At 37.4% G+C, this 20,000-nt stretch overlaps 1 protein-coding gene and 2 long non-coding RNA genes across 3 annotated transcripts in view; all 3 read left to right on the forward strand.

Moving 5' to 3' along the window:
* LOC138014616 (uncharacterized) overlaps positions 1-102 on the forward strand; it is a 1,028-nt gene extending 926 nt beyond the window's left edge. The window contains exon 2 of the long non-coding RNA XR_011125340.1: positions 6-102. This is a non-coding gene — a long non-coding RNA (uncharacterized lncRNA). The remainder of the gene's footprint in view (positions 1-5) is intronic.
* Positions 103-3,638: 3,536 nt separating this feature from the next.
* Positions 3,639-15,144, forward strand: LOC138014617 (uncharacterized). Its single transcript, XR_011125341.1, has 3 exons — positions 3,639-3,741; positions 4,493-4,584; positions 15,074-15,144. It is a non-coding gene; the product is annotated as an uncharacterized lncRNA (long non-coding RNA).
* Positions 15,145-18,317: 3,173 nt separating this feature from the next.
* Positions 18,318-20,000, forward strand: part of LOC138059862 (putative ATP-dependent DNA helicase Q1) — a 5,638-nt gene continuing 3,955 nt past the window's right edge. Inside the window, exons 1-2 of the mRNA XM_068905505.1 lie at positions 18,318-18,480; positions 19,886-19,954. Coding sequence (XP_068761606.1) covers positions 18,318-18,480; positions 19,886-19,954 — 232 coding nt within the window. The remainder of the gene's footprint in view (positions 18,481-19,885; positions 19,955-20,000) is intronic.

Consider the following 20,000-nt stretch of genomic DNA (forward strand, 5'->3'; position numbering starts at 1 on the left):
TTTAGGGGACTGTCATGTGTTGTCAGATCAAGTTAATCTGTTTTGAGTCATGTGATGGTTGACAGTGGATAGTTGTTCCTGAAATGAAGAATTACATTATTACCATGGACGTTTTTGGTTACACCCCACGTGTTGTTCTTTTCTTAGATGACAAAATTTATTAATATATTACGTGATTTGGAGCTGCAGCTAGAAACAGGGACAATCCCATGCATAAGGTCTCATTGGGTTTGATAACAGTAAAATATTTTAGAAAAAAGTTTACAGCTTTTATCATAACTTCTCGTCTTGGGTCCTCCTGGACTTCAAATAATTTTATGCTCTACCATTTTGAGCAAAGGACTTGTCAATCAACCTGTTATAATATTTACAATATGATCTGTGGATAGTAATTAATTTCTACTTCATATCCTATGTCTCTTACATAGTTAGTGTTAAGTTTTTATTTCCTGTAGTGCATCTTGATTATCGTTAGCACACAACCCCACAAGCATGTATTATTTCTTTAATATTGGTTGTGTTTAAATAAAGGATATTGATGTGATGAAATGGTATATGAAATGAATCATATATGAACTGCGGATATGAAATCAAGTGAAGCTATGACCTTCGCAGTTATGAGCGCAATTTTTGCAATTGCGTAGAGAAGCCTGAAAAATTCAGGATTTCAACGGGGTTTAAACCCCGTTGAAGTCCTGAATTTTTCAGGCTTCTCTAAGCAATTGCAAAAATTGCGCTCATAACTGCGAAGATCATAGCTTCACTGGATATTGATGTCTTGTCAGCCTCAGTTGTATTTGCATTAGATTGTGAATGTTACGTTTAAAGGCAAACCATTAAAAAGTGTACACAATTTCAAGGAGCCCAGGAACAATATTCAAACTATTCCTGGATTTGAAGTTCTGCCAGCAGGCCAGCCTTGAAGAATTCATGTGACCATATTTGGAAGACACAGCATTTCTGTTTGGGACTGTTCAAGTCCACAAGATTCCTTTTCTTTACATTGAGAAGTACTGTAAGAGCTGTCAGGTTACTCAGATGGAAATTTGACAGACCTCAGCGGTACAGCTCATTAATGTGATTATTACTTTGACTTTCTTATTCTTTAGTTGAACCAAATAACCTCCACCATTACTATAACTGCTCATAAGTATCAAAGTTGAAGCTGGTGGCTCAAGGAGTAAACTGTGCAAAAAAGTTAGGTTAAAAAGACTATAATGGTATTTAAATATTATTTTAGAACAATGTTGCTTTTATCATTAAATCAATGGGAACCCAAACATAAGGATGCAATTTGCTCAGGAGGGGTCTTCCCTATGAAAATGACAGGGTACTTGGAAATTTTTTTAAAACAACCCTTGAAGGTAACAGAGTCTTGTTTAGTGGACGTAGCCGAACGAAATCTTAACCCCTACAAAGGAACCAGTTCTAAAGTGACAAATGACTGGCATTTTATAATTCAGAAGTAAAAGTTATTTGCTGGCATACCAAATTCTGCTATGTACAGTTCCAGATATTGATCATAGCATTGCAAGCACTACAAATCCACAAATTTTGCCCCAAAAAGGTACAACAAAAACTCCTGTCATTTTTGTAAGGGAGTCCCCTTGGGGCAGTTTGTTTACTTCACCAGTGACCACTTACTGTATTCAACTTAATTTACTCATACTTGGGAATGGTAGGAAAGATTAGTATTATTAAAAGCAATCGCTAAAAATTCAGCACACTTGTTATATCTAAAATATTATTATTAGTTGAAGTATTTTGTCCATATGGAAAGGTAACAGGAATTATTTCTGTAAAGTCTTATCCAGAAAAATGCACTGTGGGATTATGCCCCTTTCAAATGTAGGTTAGTATGCTCGTGTTCAACATGCTTGAAGAATTATTACTACAGAAATATGAAGTTATAAGCTTTTTTAAAAGTTACATCTGACGGAAGGGCGGATTAAAAACTTATTGGAGCCGCGGAGATGCTACCCAAGTCCACAAAGAGAGGTTCAATAATTTATTGTACTGGAAGTATTTATTAGGCCAAGTTGAAATTTCTGAAAAGTTTTGTAGGATGGCACTGAATCCCCTTCAACAAGTTTTCTTATCTTTCAAGATACATTATTTGATATCCTCCTTTTATATCCTCCTGCTGTTTTTTTATCTTCCAGCAATTAAAAATAATAATTCCTTTTTATTGCTGGAAGATAAAATCAATAATTATTCTTGATTGATTGTCTTTGTTGTTGTCACATTAACCCACTACAATGTGATGAAAGTGTGTTACTAGCTGTAGTAATTTTCTTTTTACAGTAAAATCCTCCCTGCTAGTAGAAATGTAAGTCTTTGGAACAGCAATTGGAAATGGTTGTGAACTTTTTGGAGACCTTCACCACTGCTGTGTTGCTGCTTTAAGTTCTTGTGTAGTCTTAAAATTGAGCGAGTAAATTGCAAGATCTAAACAAAATGATAAAAAATAGACATATTAGTGATGAGTTTGTTTCTATCCAAAGACTGAAAATTGGATGTCCAAAAAGCATCTCTCCCCACTAAATGAAGAATGGAGTAGGTTCATTTTTAGTGAAATTTTTCAAAACGTCAGTGTCATAGGATTCCTGGACACCCCTCTACCTGAATCCTCAATGTGGAGACAACATTGGAGTACTACTGAATTTCAATAGCCATTTGTAAAAATGGCAATTTTTGACAAAAATTTTTGACAAAATTATTGGTACAATTTTAAGGGTTTGGTCTTAAAAAAAATTAGTTTGTCAAGTGGCATAAAGTGCTTGTTTTGCAGTCTATAAAGTTATTATTTTTCCTTAAATTCGTTTGGCAATTAATTTTTCAAAATAATATTTCCCAGCTTTCGTGACTTCCTTTTTTGTTTCCAAAATATACCAATTTTAGACTGAACCGCCCGAGGTAGCATTTTGCTACCTGCACCCCAACAATGAATTTTAGGTTTTAATTGTCCGCACTGTACTGTATTCAAGAAGAGTAAAATAAAAATGTGAGGTACATTAAATGCAAATGACACTCCAAAATAGTACGAGATAATTTTATAAATACCTTTTGAAGAAAGAACCGAGCACCTGTTGTTGCTCCTCCGTATTTCGTCCCAATGGAGACGGCAAACTGTTGAACCCACTTGGAGTTCGGCAGCTCTGGCTAACTCTTCTGACAAAAAATATTTTTGCCGGCACATTTACTACTGCTTTTGTTGGCTTTCCCACACTTTTTTGCGGGTGAGCCGCACAACCAAACCAACGCAACAAGGAGAACTACGAAAAAAAATTGCTCTTGTCGAGCGCGAACGCGCCCAAAATTCTCTCATATTTCGTTGCTGGTGCAAACACCAAACCCCTTGGTGCAAGCGCTTGAAACTTAAATGAAAAATAAACTTTTCAACGAGACAAACCTTTCTCCCACTTTCTTATGCTAACTCTTACTTTTTGCTTTCAAACTTCGCAGTACGAGATTTTAGCTCGTTTACATTGGATTTAAACACGTAACCGGAAATGCGTGTTGACCGGAAGCTTAAATTTTTACTCATGCGCAGTGCGTTTTACCGCGGTGTTGGTTACGGATCGGTACCGTACGCAGATGTTGCATAAATTTGCACGTTTAGCCTCGTTTCAAATTAAAAAACGGGTGTCCGCGTGATCAGTGCCACACATGGACAGAAATGAAAGTTGACGAAGTAGCGCTTGCACTGTTCGGTTCCGTCAAAGCTGTCAAGCTTTCATGGTAAGTCATAAACTCTGAATAATGGATATCCTTGATTACAAAACGAATTTGTGCCCAATTTGTTGATCATATCCATGTAAAGGCTGAACAACATTGTGTTTCGTTGCCTTAGTTATTTCGGTCTTTTGGAAACGTTTGATTGTCCTCCAGCCTGTATAAGAAGTTGAGATGGTATTGCTCAAATGTTGTCCAAACGTAGTATATAATGGCTCTGAAAACACTTCGCCCATATTGTAGGACGTGAACGAGACTGAATAATCGCGAGACTTATGATAGAGCCTAGTTATTAGCTGCTGAATACCCCACTCCAAAAGCGTTCTTGTTACGATCCGGTTTTTCTCGATCGTGTGATCGTTTTACGGTTCGGTTAACTACACTTTTTAACTAGATCGTGAGGAGTGGTAAGGTATTCAGCAGTTACTCCTATAACTTGGCTCTATCATAAGTCTTAAGCGATTATTCAGTCTCGTTCAAGTCCTACAATATGCGCGAAGTGTTATGAAAATAAATTGGTACGAGCGGTTTTAGAGTGAAAACAGAGAATGAAAGATTCTCTGTTGTATGCTTAAAGCCCGCTAAGTTTGTGAGCATGTTTATGCATGTTTATTTCTAATGCTTATGTTTTTTGGCTGTCACTTCCCTACTACTGTGATAGTCTTTGGAGGAAACATCCCAGAGGCAAGGTCTTGCCTCGTATAAGTCAATAGGCCTTTTTCGATATATTAAAATTCGGCTTTTTTTCTTTTGATAGTGAGGCAGTGAGCACGAAGACAAAGGAAAGTGGGTGATATAAATACAAAATCCCCTGAGGCAGCTGCTCGTGGAATAACATCGGCAAAACAGGTAGATGCTTAGCTTTGTCATGAGGAAAAATCATGCTTGGTCTAACAACCATGCATCAATCATTGACAAAGGAAATTTCTGTATCAGGAAACTTCTAGAATCTTGGCACACCTCTACCACTCCTAACACAGACAGTAAAGTTCTCTTGCCACTGCCAGGACCATACCACATTCTTTTTAACAAAAATTCTTGATTACCTCTTTATCCCTAATTTCACTCTATTGTAATCATTTTTAATCTTTTTGCCCATTAAAGACCACAGTTCTAGTGGTCGAAAGCCTGCAAGTTTTTAAATATTTTTAGCCAGAGAACGTTCATTCAAGTTTTTATCATATTATTTTTCCTTTTTTATATGAGCCCGCTGGAAAAAACATAGTAATTGCTGACCGCAAAACTCTCACTCAACCTCTCCTGCGCAACCATACGAGACAGAACTCTTGCCAATTTTCATGCAAAATTTGAGCAGGTTCAAATGATTTATTGATATTCAAATTTGCCAACTACGGAACAAAGAAGTCATTGTTTAAACAGCCAGTCAGGTTCTGTTTGGCATATTAATAACTATCCGTAACATCATGAGAAACATCTGTCCTGTTGTACAAAATCTTCTGACAAATTCGCAAGTGCTGACCTTTTGAATCAACAAAAACTTCGACTTGGCGAGACAAGAATTCAACTTTTTTTAAAGATGATTTTGGGAATTGCTTAGTCCTGTTTTTGGTTCATGTTTTTCGAGCGTATAATATTTCCATGCCGTCATGGTTCCATGATTATGGCGTTCTTTGATCAGGCGTGACCCGGTGTGTAGTAAAATATTGGATTGTAAACTGATGCATGCTCCAGGGCCAACTAGTTCCAGTCTAGTGAATTTTCAGTTTTGGCTAGTAGATTTTGAGCTTTCACTAGCCAATGGGGCCAGTAAATGTTGTGAAGCAGTGGAGTTTTGGATAAAAGCAAAAATGAAAATTATTTGGTATAAATGGGGCAGAAGGAGAGAATAGAAACTAACAAAAACAGAAACTGTAAGCGGATTCTATGGAATTTACTGCCTTAGAAAAAAATAAGTTGAAAAAAAAAATAGTGAATAGAAAACCAACGCGGATTACCGTTTCCCCGCGCCCCGTTACGAACGATTAATCACGTGTGAAATCATGCGGAACTTCTCGGCTGCTGTGCCTAGTTTCCATATGCGCGTAACTCCGTCACAAACAATTGCAAGCCCCTTCCGATAGTTTGTTCGCAAACAGTTTGCGTAAATGGAAACACCTTTCACCTTCATCCCCGACCAATCGTTGATGATCGCAACAAGACGAAAGAGATAGAAAGTTCTCTATCGTTACGTGTTGTTCGCGACGAGTAGCAACGCAAAAGCGAGGAAACGATATGGAAACACAATGGTAAACTTTTTTTGATTGTTTGCGATCATTCGACGATAACCTTTGTGCACGTAATACGTTTGGACGAATTAGAGGCAAGTATAAGTAATCAAAATGGCGTCCGAGTACGATTGTGGCAATGAGGATACACTTTAAACAGTGTGAATTTAGTGAATATCGTAAGGGAATACCCCGCCAAATATACCTATAGTAAAGTTCTCGATCACTTAGAGCCAGTTCCTGCACTAAAATTTGATACTGGCTGTGCTGCAGTCGTTGCTACTCATCGTAAAATGTATCGCACCCAAAATTGGTGACGTCTCTTGACAATTCTCTCTCTTCTTCGCAACAACTCCAACGTAAGAAGAAGTTAAACACGATGCAAAAACCTAATTTTGCTTTTTGATTTTGCGCCCTTTTCTTACGATAACACGAGATCAAGTTGCGTAAAGCAATCACTCATATGGAAAACAGAATCGCAAACACAATCGGCTCAAAAAGTGATAGTTTGCGACCATCGCAAACTGTTTGCGACGTTACGTGTACATATGGAAAGAGATCACTTACTTGTTTTGAAGTTGAATCAAAAATATAATTAATTTCAAAAGTAAAAAAAAAAAAGAAAGAGATAATATGGAGCGACTTATCTTGTTTATTGGGAATGGTGAATCTCACATTAAAAGAGAGGAAACTTGCTTGCGAGCACAGTGATTGACTCCGAAAACCACTCAAGCACAAAACGCACAGATTGCTGTTAAAACTTTTAAAAGAATCTTATATGAGCCAAGTCTGTCTTTTCGAATTTCCAATTTATCCAATTTAATATATTATTTTCCCGCAGTCCCGCTCCTTTTGTGCTTAATGCGTAAAATTGCGCTTTCACCATGAAATTTCAATCGCAAATAGCTCAATTTGTGATCAAAGGAACAGCCTTTCAACAGGCTTCCAAACGAGCAGTTTATTTTTACGTACGGTTTATTTCTTAATATACTTTATTCCGCGTTTTCCATACTCCATTGCATTTGTGAGTTGCAAAGCTTAATATGGCAACGTTTCTGTGAAAATTGACCTCAGGGCCGCGAAAACTTTGCTTTGGGAGAAAAATGCGAGAAACCGTACACTCCGGCATATTTGCGCCGCTGTTGCGAGGATGGATATGAGAATATGGAAATATTTACTAAAAGCGCGAGTTGTGTTTGCAATTGTGCTCACTCATCGTGCTAACATGAATGCACAAATTAAGGACGGTTTTGATTGTTCTTCACGAAAACCGATGAGGAGACACCTTGTTTCAGGGTTCCCCAGAGCTCTTCTCTCCCTCAGTCAAGAGAAGAGCTCTGGGGTCGAGATTGGATAGTTTTTACAAATGAATGAAACTGCGCATGACGAGACTGGCTAGTGCAATGGCTAGTGAAATCAGACCTGATGCTAGCCACTAGGCCAGTTAGCTGAAAAGTTAGTCTCGAGCCCTGATGCTCTGTCATGAAAAATGATTTTTAAATGTGATAAAAACAACGAGGACTCAATGAGAACTTTTCTTGTGCTGTAAAGTACCGTGCAAATGTAAGTTGACAGTCTCGACTCGAAACTCTATTTGCAATCCTCGATGTTTTCGAGAATCAAGTTTCGAGACCCTCAAAAATTTTTTTCGAGGATCTTGATCAGAAATCTCAAGGTTAGGTGAGACTTCTCGGAAGCGAAACAATGGCATTAGACAAAAGCTTTTGACACACGGCTGTTGTTAATATTTGCAGACATTCAGTATCAAATTACTTGTCTTTTTCACGATCGCTTCCACTGTATGCACGATTTTTTATCACCGCTCATGTTTTCTCGACTTCAGTGTTCATAACTGCCGAATTACCAGGACTCTATTGATAAAGAGCCCTAATCTTGACGCCAAAATTTCTTGGAAACACATTCATAACGAGTCAAGCCTCCATGCACATTGCGAAGAATCTGCGGTAAACAGAAAGCGGCGGCAAAAGTCTTCAACCGAACATACAAAATGCAAACAAACTTGAATGTAAAAGTATTTACACGATACTATGCGATACTAAAATTTTAATTTATCTCCAAGTACTTCCTTTAAGATTTGCAGACATTTAGTATCGAAATACATGTATTTTTCACGATCGCTTCCACTGTATGCGCGATTTTTTATCACCGCTCATGTTTTCTTGACTTCAGTGTCTATAACTGCCGAGAATCGAGGATCGAGTTTCGCGGATCGAGCTTCGAGGGACTGTCAACTTACATTTGCACAGTACTGTACATGGTAAATAAGGTGACAACTTTTTCAACTTAAATAGAATATTGCCTAAGGAAAGATTGTTCACAATTGTAAGCTTTCATTTATCTTCCACTTTAGTTTTTAGAAAGTTACCTGTTGTGAATAAAGAATAACAATCATCGGTCTACAAGGTTGTGTCTGTGCTTCGATCATCATTTCCACGTGTCTACCATGTTTGGCAAGCAGACCAATTTTAATTAATTCACAATATTTCATTCTTGTGGAGTATCCAATCTGGAGCAGTAGATTGATTTTTCTTGTGTTTGATTGGATAATGTGAAGTTGGTCACCCTATCACCTGTCTGTAATCTTTCATTAAAGCTGATCTGAAAAGTTGTCGTTGGTTAAAGATTGGAATACACTTGTAATGAAAAAAAGAAAGTATTGATGTGTTTTAGTTGCATGGCTCACAACACAGACTATCCTAATTGTACCTTGAAGACAGCAGCAGTGTTTGTGTGAAAATTAATGCAATACAAAGCGAAAATAAATCTACAGCAACTGACCGTTTTTTGAAGAAAGGTCCATTCTATGGTGTCAAATGCTTTCTCAAAATCTAAAAACAGCAGTAGCCCTGGAAGATTTTCTTCTGCAGTGTAATAAGTCCATTAATTAGATGAATGTTGTCTCCAATAAAGGGCCTTTCATAAATCCAGTTTGATCACTGTTTATCAGCTTTGGTAGAAATTTTTTAAGAAGGTTTGCAAGAGGTTTTGTTGCTAGGTAGTCACAATTAAGGAGCATAATAATTATTGGGCACCAGTTTCTGATAAAGAAAGGTTTTGCATCTTTCTTTGGAATGAGCTCAATAATTCCTCATTTTTGTGTGAGGGAAAGTGTCCCTGTTTGAACAAATAAGTAATTTAGTTTAAGAAGTAATCTGAAATATCATGCCAATAAAAATCTGCAGGAGTGCTGTCTAAACCTGGTGATTTATCTGATTCTGTGCTTTTAATGCCTGTAGAAGTTTTGCTTGGGTTGGTATGCCTTCCCAATTTTCTTTTTAGTCTTTGCTTAGAGTGTTAACATTTATTTCTTCAATGAAATTACAAAATAGACTGTCCAAAACCTGTCCGTTAATATGGGATTTATAGACATCTTCGTAAAAGCTTTGGCAGTAGGTTAAAATCTCCTTATTTGTCCCCTGCGATCTTTGGCTGACTGTTAACTCCATTGTTTTTTCCAGGGTCATTTCATAGTAATCTGTCTGTTGCGGAGGGTAAATTAAGAGACATCTGTCATGTTATAAATTGATAGGAATTGGTGTCTTTCTTCCAGTGACCTAGTGAGACTGCTTTTCTCCAGCAAGCGTTGCTAAGATCACAGGGCTTCATACAATGACCATTGCGAAGGGGAACAGAAATTTTGTACTTTTGGGGTTTTAATTTCTTATATTTCTTTGAATTTTCAACTGAAAGCCCAAGTCCTACAGTTCCCTTTTTTTTCTTTAATTTATGGTCATTTAAGAGGTCACAAAAGAAGACAAAAGTAGTTAGTGTCCTTTCAATGCAGTGGGATCAAAGAATATCATCTTCTGTTGTAGAGGGAAAGTTGTGGAGGGGAAAACTTGTCCATTTCAAGACATTTATTTTAAAGAAGCTATTAAGCTAGTGTTAACATTCTCACTCTAATTACTGTGCCACATTTTTCAAGCTAAGAAGTACATTCATCTAAAACTTTTTGCCATTTGTGACAGTGAGTGGTTTACATTTGATATTGATATTATTGTAAAAATGTCACAAGTTGAAAGAGCGTGGTAATGTCAGCAATGTTAATCACCCAAAGATAATTAAGGTGATCAGAAAAGGCTACATCACTAACTCTCAGCTTTGTAAGTTCAAAAAGAAAAAGCAATAACCATTCTGTAATTTTAAAGATCACAGAAATTATCTATTTAAAAGACGATCAGTGCCTCTGGATATAATGGAAAACTTTCTTAACTTTCTCATTTTCCATAATAGTGAAAGGGCTGTTGCCTATTAATTAAATGAACTGGTCCATAAAAAACACAGCTTACACGTCGATGAATATCAGCAACATCATCCCTCATGGGCCAATAAAAGGTATTGCCTGTGTTTGTACCATGCCGAACACTATGCAGAAAGTTGAATTTGACAAATTCACCCTGAATGTTAGGAACCCTGCCAAATAGTAACAGTTAACATAGTCAACTGTGTAGTACTCTTCCATGTTTAAGCCAGGAGGGAGGGATACATGTAAATGCAGGCAACAATGTATTTCTGTGTAGTTTAAGGTTCACTTAACCTCTGACGTCAGAAATGTTCTGCTTGTCAGGGACAATCATAGGGCTCTCATTAACAAGACTTCTAGCATAGAGGCAAGTAAAAACACTACAGTCATAGCCATTTGATTGGCCTAAGATGTCTCCAGGCTTGTTGGCATAAAAACATCACTCCTCAATTTTCAGGTTACTGTCAACCTCTTTCATCAACTTTGCAGTTTTCTCAATAGCTTTATAAACTGGCTTGGCATGCAATCCAAGACCACCACATGCTGAAGGACGGGGGGTTAACAGTGATGGCTGTTAACACTGTTTCATGGAACAAGAAGTAGATCTTGGTTGAGAATGTTTTTCATTCCTATTAACACTTGTTTTGTCTTTTCACGAATGACATCAAATGTTATAATATATAATGTACTTTCGTCCTGATCGCTTTTCATTCAATGGAAACTTCCAGAAAATAAGGAATATGCAGCTTTTCTCAGCAATGAAATCTCAAGTTTTTGCACCATCTTTGACCATGCGGTATTTTCCATGAAACAATTGCAAGCAAAATTTTCATGTACGTTGTATCTCACCGCTGGCGGGGTTGTTAGCAAGTCATTTTGCAAAGAGCAAACAGTGGCCCGTGGTCTAAGCTGATAATGTGGCGTTAGTTACAAGGTGCTTCGCCACCTCCGACAAAAAGGAAAACAAGTAGAGCAGAACCTGCTGCTCACAAACAGGAACACACAGGGAAAATTATAAAATGACGGTATCTGTTACAAAGTCATACAATAACCGGATATTGCATTACAATGCCACAAAAGCACAAAAACTCATTTCCAGTCACGCACACAACTCTTTATTTTGTTCTGTATTTTCCTGTCAATCTGTCACAGTCTTCCTTGGTTTAGTGGTCATCGTGATTGCATCGGAAGGAGATACCGAGCTTGAATCCCACTGCCTTCTATGAGACAGAGAAATCTTACGCGTGCACAGCCAGAGCATGGCCCGAAAAAAAAAGAAAAAGTAATAGGATTTTTGTAATGCTGAAAATTGATTTTGGGTCACTGATGAGCTTTGCCATTTGATGCTGTTTGATTTTTACAATAATTATGTTTTTTGAAGTGGTGATGCTTAAAAATGTGTGCCTTGGCATTGAACGAACACATGGGGTAAAAAGCTAAGTGCAATTAGCAACGGGTATAGTGATTCAGAACAGTAATTATTGTACCATAGGCAAAATTGAAATAGAACATTATTAGGCATGTCTAGGATGCTGAACTTGTGAGAGAAAAAATGATGTCTTTAACCAATCTAGACAGAATTTAGAGACTGACTTCCTCTCCATAAAAAAATTCCCCTCCACAGCAAAATTTCCCAGTTTCTGTTAAATACATATAGTAGCCTAAAAGAACTTTTATTAAAAAGTGTGGAACAAATAAACCTTGTCCTAAAATGAGAAAATTTAGAAAGGGGAAATTGATTTTGTCAGAGGAGAAAGTAGCCTCTAGAAGGATGCCTACTGCTGTCACACTGATAGAAATTTATATTTTAGCCAAGGTCTTAGGTATGTTGTGTTAAGCAGTTTGTGTTACACACCAGTGCAGCAAAATTTCTGTACTCCTCTTTGTAACAGTAATACAAATAATTACTTTCCCCTCTGCAACAGCTGATATCAAAATTTATAGTAATTTATGACAAAGTATGCAGAAACATTGATGGTAAACATTTTGTAGTCATAATTCAAAAAATACAATTACCGGTACAAGTTGCTTTTTCTTTCTAAATATGTTGTCAGTTTCTTAGGATTTTGTGCAAATACAGACAGTTTGATTTTCCAAATGTCTTATCAGATTTACTGTGGAGTGACGAAAATACCCTCTGACATTTTAATTTAATTTCTTGGATTAAATTTCTGTTGGAATCAAGGAACTCTTGTATTGCAGTTATAACTTGTTCTATTTCAGATCTTCTTTTTTGTATTTTTTGTTCCTTAGCATGTTGAATGGACTGTTCACTGATCTTGTGGTTAATCATTTCCCACATCAAAGCAGGGTTAATGCTGCTGTCACTTGACTGCGAGGTCAAGAATTAAGTATTTCTTTATAAGGCTTTATATAGCTACATGTATATTGACATTGATAAATAGTTTTATTGATACACTGTAGTGTTAGTCATGGCCATACTCTATGATCTCAATCATATGATATAACATACTTGGAAATGCCTTTCTGCAAAACAGCTACCTATCAGTATTCCTTCTTTAATCGCAGAATCAAATTTGACCCTGACAAAGCATGCTCATGGGGTCTTGCACATTATTGTGTGTGCCACTGGCAATGATAGTTTATGCATTTCTTAAGATTTTTACTGATTTAGTTGGGAGGTGCCTTGCCTGGTACTCCAGGTGCCATTTGCATGTTATCTTTTGGTCTTTTTTTGTTTTTCCTTCTGACCTGTAACTATTTCTTTGGAAGAGAGACTTTGACCAATAAAGTTGAAAAAAACAAAACAAATATTCATCATTAGCACTTCTAATTGTTATCCAGATTTTGTTTATGACTAATCATTATCCAAGAGGGAAGGTTCCAGTATCCTGGGCTGTGTTGGTTGGAATGCATTGCCGTATGGATTGTTATCAAGGAATGGTCTGTTTTAAAACAAAATGAAATGGCTTTGCCTTACTTGGCAAAACACTAGTCAGCAATGAATTTCAGGTTCATGCTGGCACCAAGCTAATTTGCGAGAGTTTGGATTTAGGGTTCTCCAGTCATCCACAAAATCTTGGTCGGCAATACTTTCCTTAATTACACTGTAGTTTAGTGGATTTGAAGTACGTTCTGTATTGACCACCTTTGTTGTCCTTATCAATGTCCAGAACCAAATTGAGATCTCCGCCTATTGTTATCTCTTCTCTTCTGAAGTTGCTAAGATGGTTGATGGTGTCAGTAAAACTAATAGCACCAAAAACCTACCCTGGATTCCAGAGGTTATTTTCTCACTATGAAAAGAGCAGCAAAAGAGCAAGTTGCGACGCAGCAAGAAAAACCTCTGGTACAGGCCATTAAAAGCCTCACTTCCATGCAAACTAACTTATTTTGATTGACTTCCAGAGTAGGAGCTTATTTTAGAAACTTGGGCAAACGGATGTTATCCACGTGATAAAAAAACATTTTTGCAATGTTAACTGGTCACTCCACTGGGAAATTCTCACGGTTGAGTGAATAGATCGTCATCACTGGCACATAACAAAAAAATAAAATCGAAATTGTTCAATGAAATAAGCCAAAAACTTGGAATATTGTAGGAGACAAATTCATAAATCACCTCACCAGTTCTCAAGTCTGTGCGATACATCGTTTCTGAGTTTTTTGTTGAAGTGTTTCACGCAGCTACACTGTATTATTTGATACAAATGCAAATGTGAGTTGGAGAAATAAGAAAATTGCATTCAAGTCCTGGAATTAGAACTGAAAACATCTCAAGAACTTTACGTGGAGCCGTGGACTCGAGGCATTGAAGTGTAAAGATGTCAGAAGCTCACACCTTTGCCAACTTCCCAGACAAAATCAAAGCGTTTGTGTTCGATTACGCCCCCTTTAAGGCCACTCAACAGCAAATATTCATCCAGCGTCAGAGACAACTTAACCTCAATCCTTTCCATCCGCTCTAGGCATTCTAAAAAAACTTTTAAAGAATTCCCTTTTCAGTCATTACTTATCCCAATACTAATAAATGCTGATTGACATGGTTGCTTTATTTTGCTCATATTTAATTTATATATTGCTTTTATGCATGTGTGTGTGTGTGTACTGTGTGTTTTATTCTTTTGTATCCACTTAATTAATTAGGTAATTTTTATATGTTTCCAACTGTTAGGGCAAGGTATTAGTTTAACTATTTTTGCCCTTTTCTCATTAAGTCTTCATTATACTTCTCTGTAAACCTGTTTATGTTTTAGAGAAAAACTGTCTGTCTGTCTGTCTGTCAACCTCAATCTGCCAGCTATGAAGTTGTGATTATTGGGTCACGATCATCACTGTCACGTTCATAGTCTTCTTGTATTACACTGGTCAGTGAAAAACTGGTTTGATCATCCCTCTTGACTTAACCAATGGCAGTCCTTATAAAGAACGGTTTGTCGATTGACCAATAAAATCTCCAGGGTCAAAAACTGACTCTGGAAGTGGAAAGCGCAACGTGATTGGAGCGGCATGTTCAGAAGGGTTAACAGCCTGTACCAGAGGTTTTTCTCGCCACTTCACGACTCGCTCTTTTGTAGCTCTTTTCATAACGAGAAAATAACCTCTGGAATCCAGGGTACCAAAAACCTTACATAGACACAAAAGTATACAAATAGGAAAACACTGGCAAGCAAAAACATTGGTTAATGAATACTAATTAGCTGAGTGGGAGTCTGTATCAAAAGTTGATACAACTGATCAATAATTTATCAACCCCAGTTGATTTGTATTGAGGTTCACTGAGGTGCACTTGTGACTCAAATACTGCCTATTAATTGATCAGAACTCTTATGAATTATTAATGAAATTTACAAAGTAAATTATTGTTCTTAATTTTTATCTCTTGTAGAAACTCAAAGGAGGGGAAAAGAACTCATAGACAGTCTCCTTAAAAAGCACAGGAAAGGAAAACCAAAGCCAGTAAGTGTATTCTTTTTAACTTTGCATGCTATGTTCTAAGTTTTGGAATAGCATCCCTCCTGATGTAAGAAAGTTACCCAAGTTCAGTTTTTCAAAAATTCAGGCCTGAACGGGACTCTAACCTGGACCTCTGCGATGCCAGTGCAGTGCACTACCAGTTGAGCTATCATGTTGACTGGTAGCCTGTGAGCAGGCTCTCCGAGGTACCCGGGGTTGGGGTAAAATGAGAGCCTGCCTGCATGGCTTTGTATTTTGTCACGTCCAATTTTTGGACGCAAAATACTGGTTGGCTGAAATTAAATTGCTTGGTGACGTCACCACTGACAAGCTCTGACAACAAGAAAGCCACTTCGGTTCGCAGAGATAAAGTGATCAGAAATGTATACATTTCTGCATGAGAAAATCGTAGAATGTTGCAATATTACCCTAACTTAACGCAATGCAATGGCTTCTCTGCTGGAAGGAAAGGAAGCCTTGTCTCTGTTATCTACAGGATTTTCCAACGGTTCTTAGTAGCGGTCAAAATAGAACAAGGGTGACATCATGTCACTGTGGTAGTTTACTGTCCTCTGCAAAAAAGTATCGCTGATTACATTTTGACAGAAGCTTGGGCCTTTCAGCTGCCTCAGTTGCTGATTTAACAATAAAGGAACTCTACACGATTTTAGCAAGAATTTAGTTAAGCGGAAAAGGCGGCTTTCACAGATGATTGCTTGATCTCCTGTTAACTCCGCAATACTCCAATACACTTAAAAACAAAATATTCCAATTTTCAAATAATTATTATGGAATTAGTGAAATATGTATCTGTAATCACAAATGCTCTACCACTTGAAATAAAGTGGTGTAGGTATTAGAATATCTTTTGTATCTGTCTAGCATTAAAGTGTAATGTAGTATTTGTGATGCCTGTATGCCATTAAAATAAATCAAAAAGGATAACTCCGCTTCGCTTTACCAAAATGTGGCGGTGGTTGTGGTCACACACAGTGGGAAAAGGCATTTCTCTATTAGTCCTATTACGATTTCCGTTGTTTTAAGTTTCTGTGCTAAACATTTCACTGACGAATGAAACACATTTTCCGTGGAGATGGACTTCGATGAATTACCGGTACAGAATATTCAGCTGCAGTACCGCTCGAAACTATTTGTGCATAATTGCCGCGGTTCTGACTGGGTGAAACCGCAGGTTCAATCCCCAGTTTGACCGAGGTAAAACCTCGTCTACGGTAACCGAAAGCCGAGGTTTTACCTAGATTTTTTCCGGTTGATTTACGCCGCGGACGCAGGACGCAGTATGCTAAAGAAATCTGCATATTTTTGCGGATCAATCGCAGCGATAATTAGTATGCGTATTTGCCGTATTTACAATCTGCGAAGTTTGGCACATTCGATTATAATAAAGTCGCATTCATAAAGCGTTGATCGTTTTTCTTTTTCCAGCAAACGACAAGATTTCTAAAAGTTGTTCGAAATCTGCCTAATACATATGTTATAAAGATCAGCAGAAATTCTATCAAGAAATTTACACGTGTTTGGGAAAACTCGTCTTAACGGCCGGTGACGCCGCTCGTCTAGCGGCCGGCCTTGAAAGATACGCGAAAGTCATTTCGATCTTATCGCCCGAAAGATGAAAGAAAACGATTAACTTTACAAGTAATTGTCAGCCGTTCGAGCAAAGTGGCTCTCCATTTGTTACAAACTTGTCAAGCAGTTTGAATCGAACAGCGTATTTCATGAGCTATCGCTCTCGCTTGCGTGACGGAAGCATGCAGCTTAGTTTATTTACGTTTTAACTCGCCAAATTGGCAGAGGCTTCATTGAACTCGTCTATCGTGTGATCGTTGAAGCATTAATTTAAGTTAATCATAACAATTCAGAGGAATGAATATTTCTGAATTTCAAGCTCAACTGCTGAATTACCTGCCACTTAATATTTTGAATCAGAAATGATCGTAATTAACGCGCGACAAGGAGTGGTCAGGAGCTTCGGGAATACAGTTAGGGTTCTTCGCTGGTGTAATCTTTAAGTCATTACATGTTGTAGTAAGGTTTAGTTCAAAGTTAGAGCTTTTCAACAACTATCCCGTAAACATTTCTATTTGGACCGGACGCAAAATTTGAAGCGCTTTTTATTCTAAATATACATATTTCCTGTCGGACCAGTTGCACAGTTACGCATAATCCACACAGTTTTTTAAAAAGAAATGTCCTTTTACCCCTTTCGAAGAACTGTTCATCATGATAGCGGAAAACTTACAAGTTATTAAACATAAAGATGTAAGAATTAGGCATCATGAAAGGTTATCAACATTCTCTGTTCTCAGCTGTCACGGCACAAATGAGATGAACATATTTAACAGTGCGTTGCGTTGCGTCGGTGCTGTGAAAAACAGCTTGGATATTCATTCTTTACCTTGGGGAGCTAGGTGTGATAATATTAAACAATGCTTTGCAAAGTACCATTGTTTTCTTGCGGCACATTACCGCAATTAAGTCGGCCGCGGCATTCGGTTGCTTTCGTCTTTGCCTCGGTTGCGGTTTTCGTCCAACCTAGGTGATTTCGCGGTAAACACTATCGGCAAAGACGAGGTATTACCGCATGCAAATGCACTAATAGTTTCGAGCGGTACTGTACGCTTTACAGCATCTGCAGTAATTGTTAGGATTTTCTGGCGAAGGCTTCCTTCCTTTTCAATTTTTGGGAGTTTCTGCTTCCAGCGATTTGAAATACACATTCCGTGGCTTACTGTTTATATCAATGTTTACTTCGGGTGTGCGCTGATTGGCTAATTTGTGACAGCTCACTCAGCGTGACTTCAGGAGGCGGCATTCAAAATTGAGAGGGATGCGTGCAGGCTCTCTTTCTCTCCCGCCGCAGAGAGAGAGCCTGCTCGCAGGCTAGTCCACTGGGAGCTTCTGTGATCTTGGCAGTTATGGATGCTGCTTTCACCTTAAGTAGTAGCGATAAAGTCCTGAAATGTTTGTCAGCCCAACGAGTAACTAAACATAAAGGGCCAGTTATTTAAGTGAAGTCTAACTTAGGCCGTGGCTTAAGACAGTCAGTGGACCTCCAAATCTGTTTATAAGCAGTATTTTTTAAGTAGATAAATTGCTGTCTAGTCTGGAATGCAAACCTTCTTGTTACCGTCAGCAGCAGACAATATTTAGATATGACTGTTGGCAATGTTGAAAATGGCTTAGAACATGGTTTTGTTAAACATTGTCTAAACTATGTTTTAATAATCGACCCAAAGACTTTAAAGAATAGTGTAACTTATTTGTGCAAAGATGAATTAGCAAATGTCTTTGACCCCAACAAACCATGGTCTTACAGTACACTTTAATAATTTATGCATGCCTTAAGACTTTTGCTGATTTAGTTGGGAGGTGCCTTGCATGAGACTCCAAGTCACATTTGCACCTTACGTTTTGGTCTTTTGTTTTTGTTTTTGTTATATTTTTACTTCTGACCTGCAACTATTTCTTTGGAAGAGAGACTTCAACCAATAAAGTTGAAAAGACAAAACATAACAAAACCAAACAAAATAATATTCATCATTAGCACTTCTAATTGTTATCCAGATTTTGTTTATGACTAATCATTATCCAAGAGGGAAGGTTCCAGTATCCTGGGCTGTGTTGGTTGGAATGCATTGCCGTATGGATTGTTATCAAGGAATGGTCTGTTTTAAAACAAAATGAAATGGCTTTGCCTTACTTGGCAAAACACTAGTCAGCAATGAATTTTAGGTTTATGCTGGCACCAAGTGAATTTGCGAGAGTTTGGATTTAGGGTTCTCAAGTCATCCACAAGATCTTGGTTGGCAGTACTTTTCTAATTAGTTAAGCGGATTTGAAGTATGTTCTGTAGCGACCCCCTTTGTTGTCCTTATCAATGTCCAGACCCAAAGTGAGATTTCCGCCTATTGTTATCTCTTCACTTTTGAAGTTGCTTAGGTGGTTGAAAAAAAAATTGGGATATATTTGGATTGCCTTCATTAAAAACATACAGGGTGGCTAAAATTATGTGTTTTCAATGGGATTCTATTTCACTTATGAATGAATGAATGATTGAGCGTTAAGCTAAGTTTGGACACTAAAAGAACATTCCAAATACAAAAGAAAAAAAGATGTTTTGAATCTAGATATTTACAAATTTAAAATTACTTAGTTTCAACTGATCTAAAATATTTAAAAATGTATAGTTACTTAGTATCGCCTAATCTAAGGAGTAATAAAATGATAAAAAGCAGTTCAATCAGGTTTGGTAATGCATAAATTGCTGTAATGCACTTGTCCTCTTTTAGAGATCTCAGATCTCTCTTTCTAATGTGGTAAATCTGCCATTTACATTGGAACGTGACTGGAGGATTTGAAAACAGAAGTTATTGTTGAAGGGTATAGCAACACTGCCCTTGACAAGGAGCATAGCAAGAGTTTTGAATAGGTGTCAGTAAAACTAATTGCACCAAAAACCTTACATAGACACAAAAATATACAAATAGAAAAACACTGGCCAGCAAAAACATTGGTTAATGAATACTAATTAGCTGAGTAGGAGTCTCTATCAAAAGTTAATACAACTGATTAATAATTCATCAACCCCAGTTGATTTGTATTGGGGTTTACAGAGGTGCACTTGTGACTCAAATACTGCCTATTAATTGATCAGAACTCTTATGAATTATTAATGAAATTTACAAAGTAAATTATTGTTCTTAATTTTTATCTCTTGTAGAAACTCAAAGGAGGGGAAAAGAACTCATAGACAGTCTCCTTAAAGTACAAAAAAGGAAAACCAAAGCCAGTAAGTGTATTCTTTCTGATTTTGCATGCTATATTCTAAGTCATCA

The sequence above is a fragment of the Montipora capricornis genome, chromosome 8, assembly GCF_036669925.1.
Source record: "Montipora capricornis isolate CH-2021 chromosome 8, ASM3666992v2, whole genome shotgun sequence".
Classification (NCBI taxonomy): Eukaryota; Metazoa; Cnidaria; class Anthozoa; order Scleractinia; family Acroporidae; genus Montipora; species Montipora capricornis.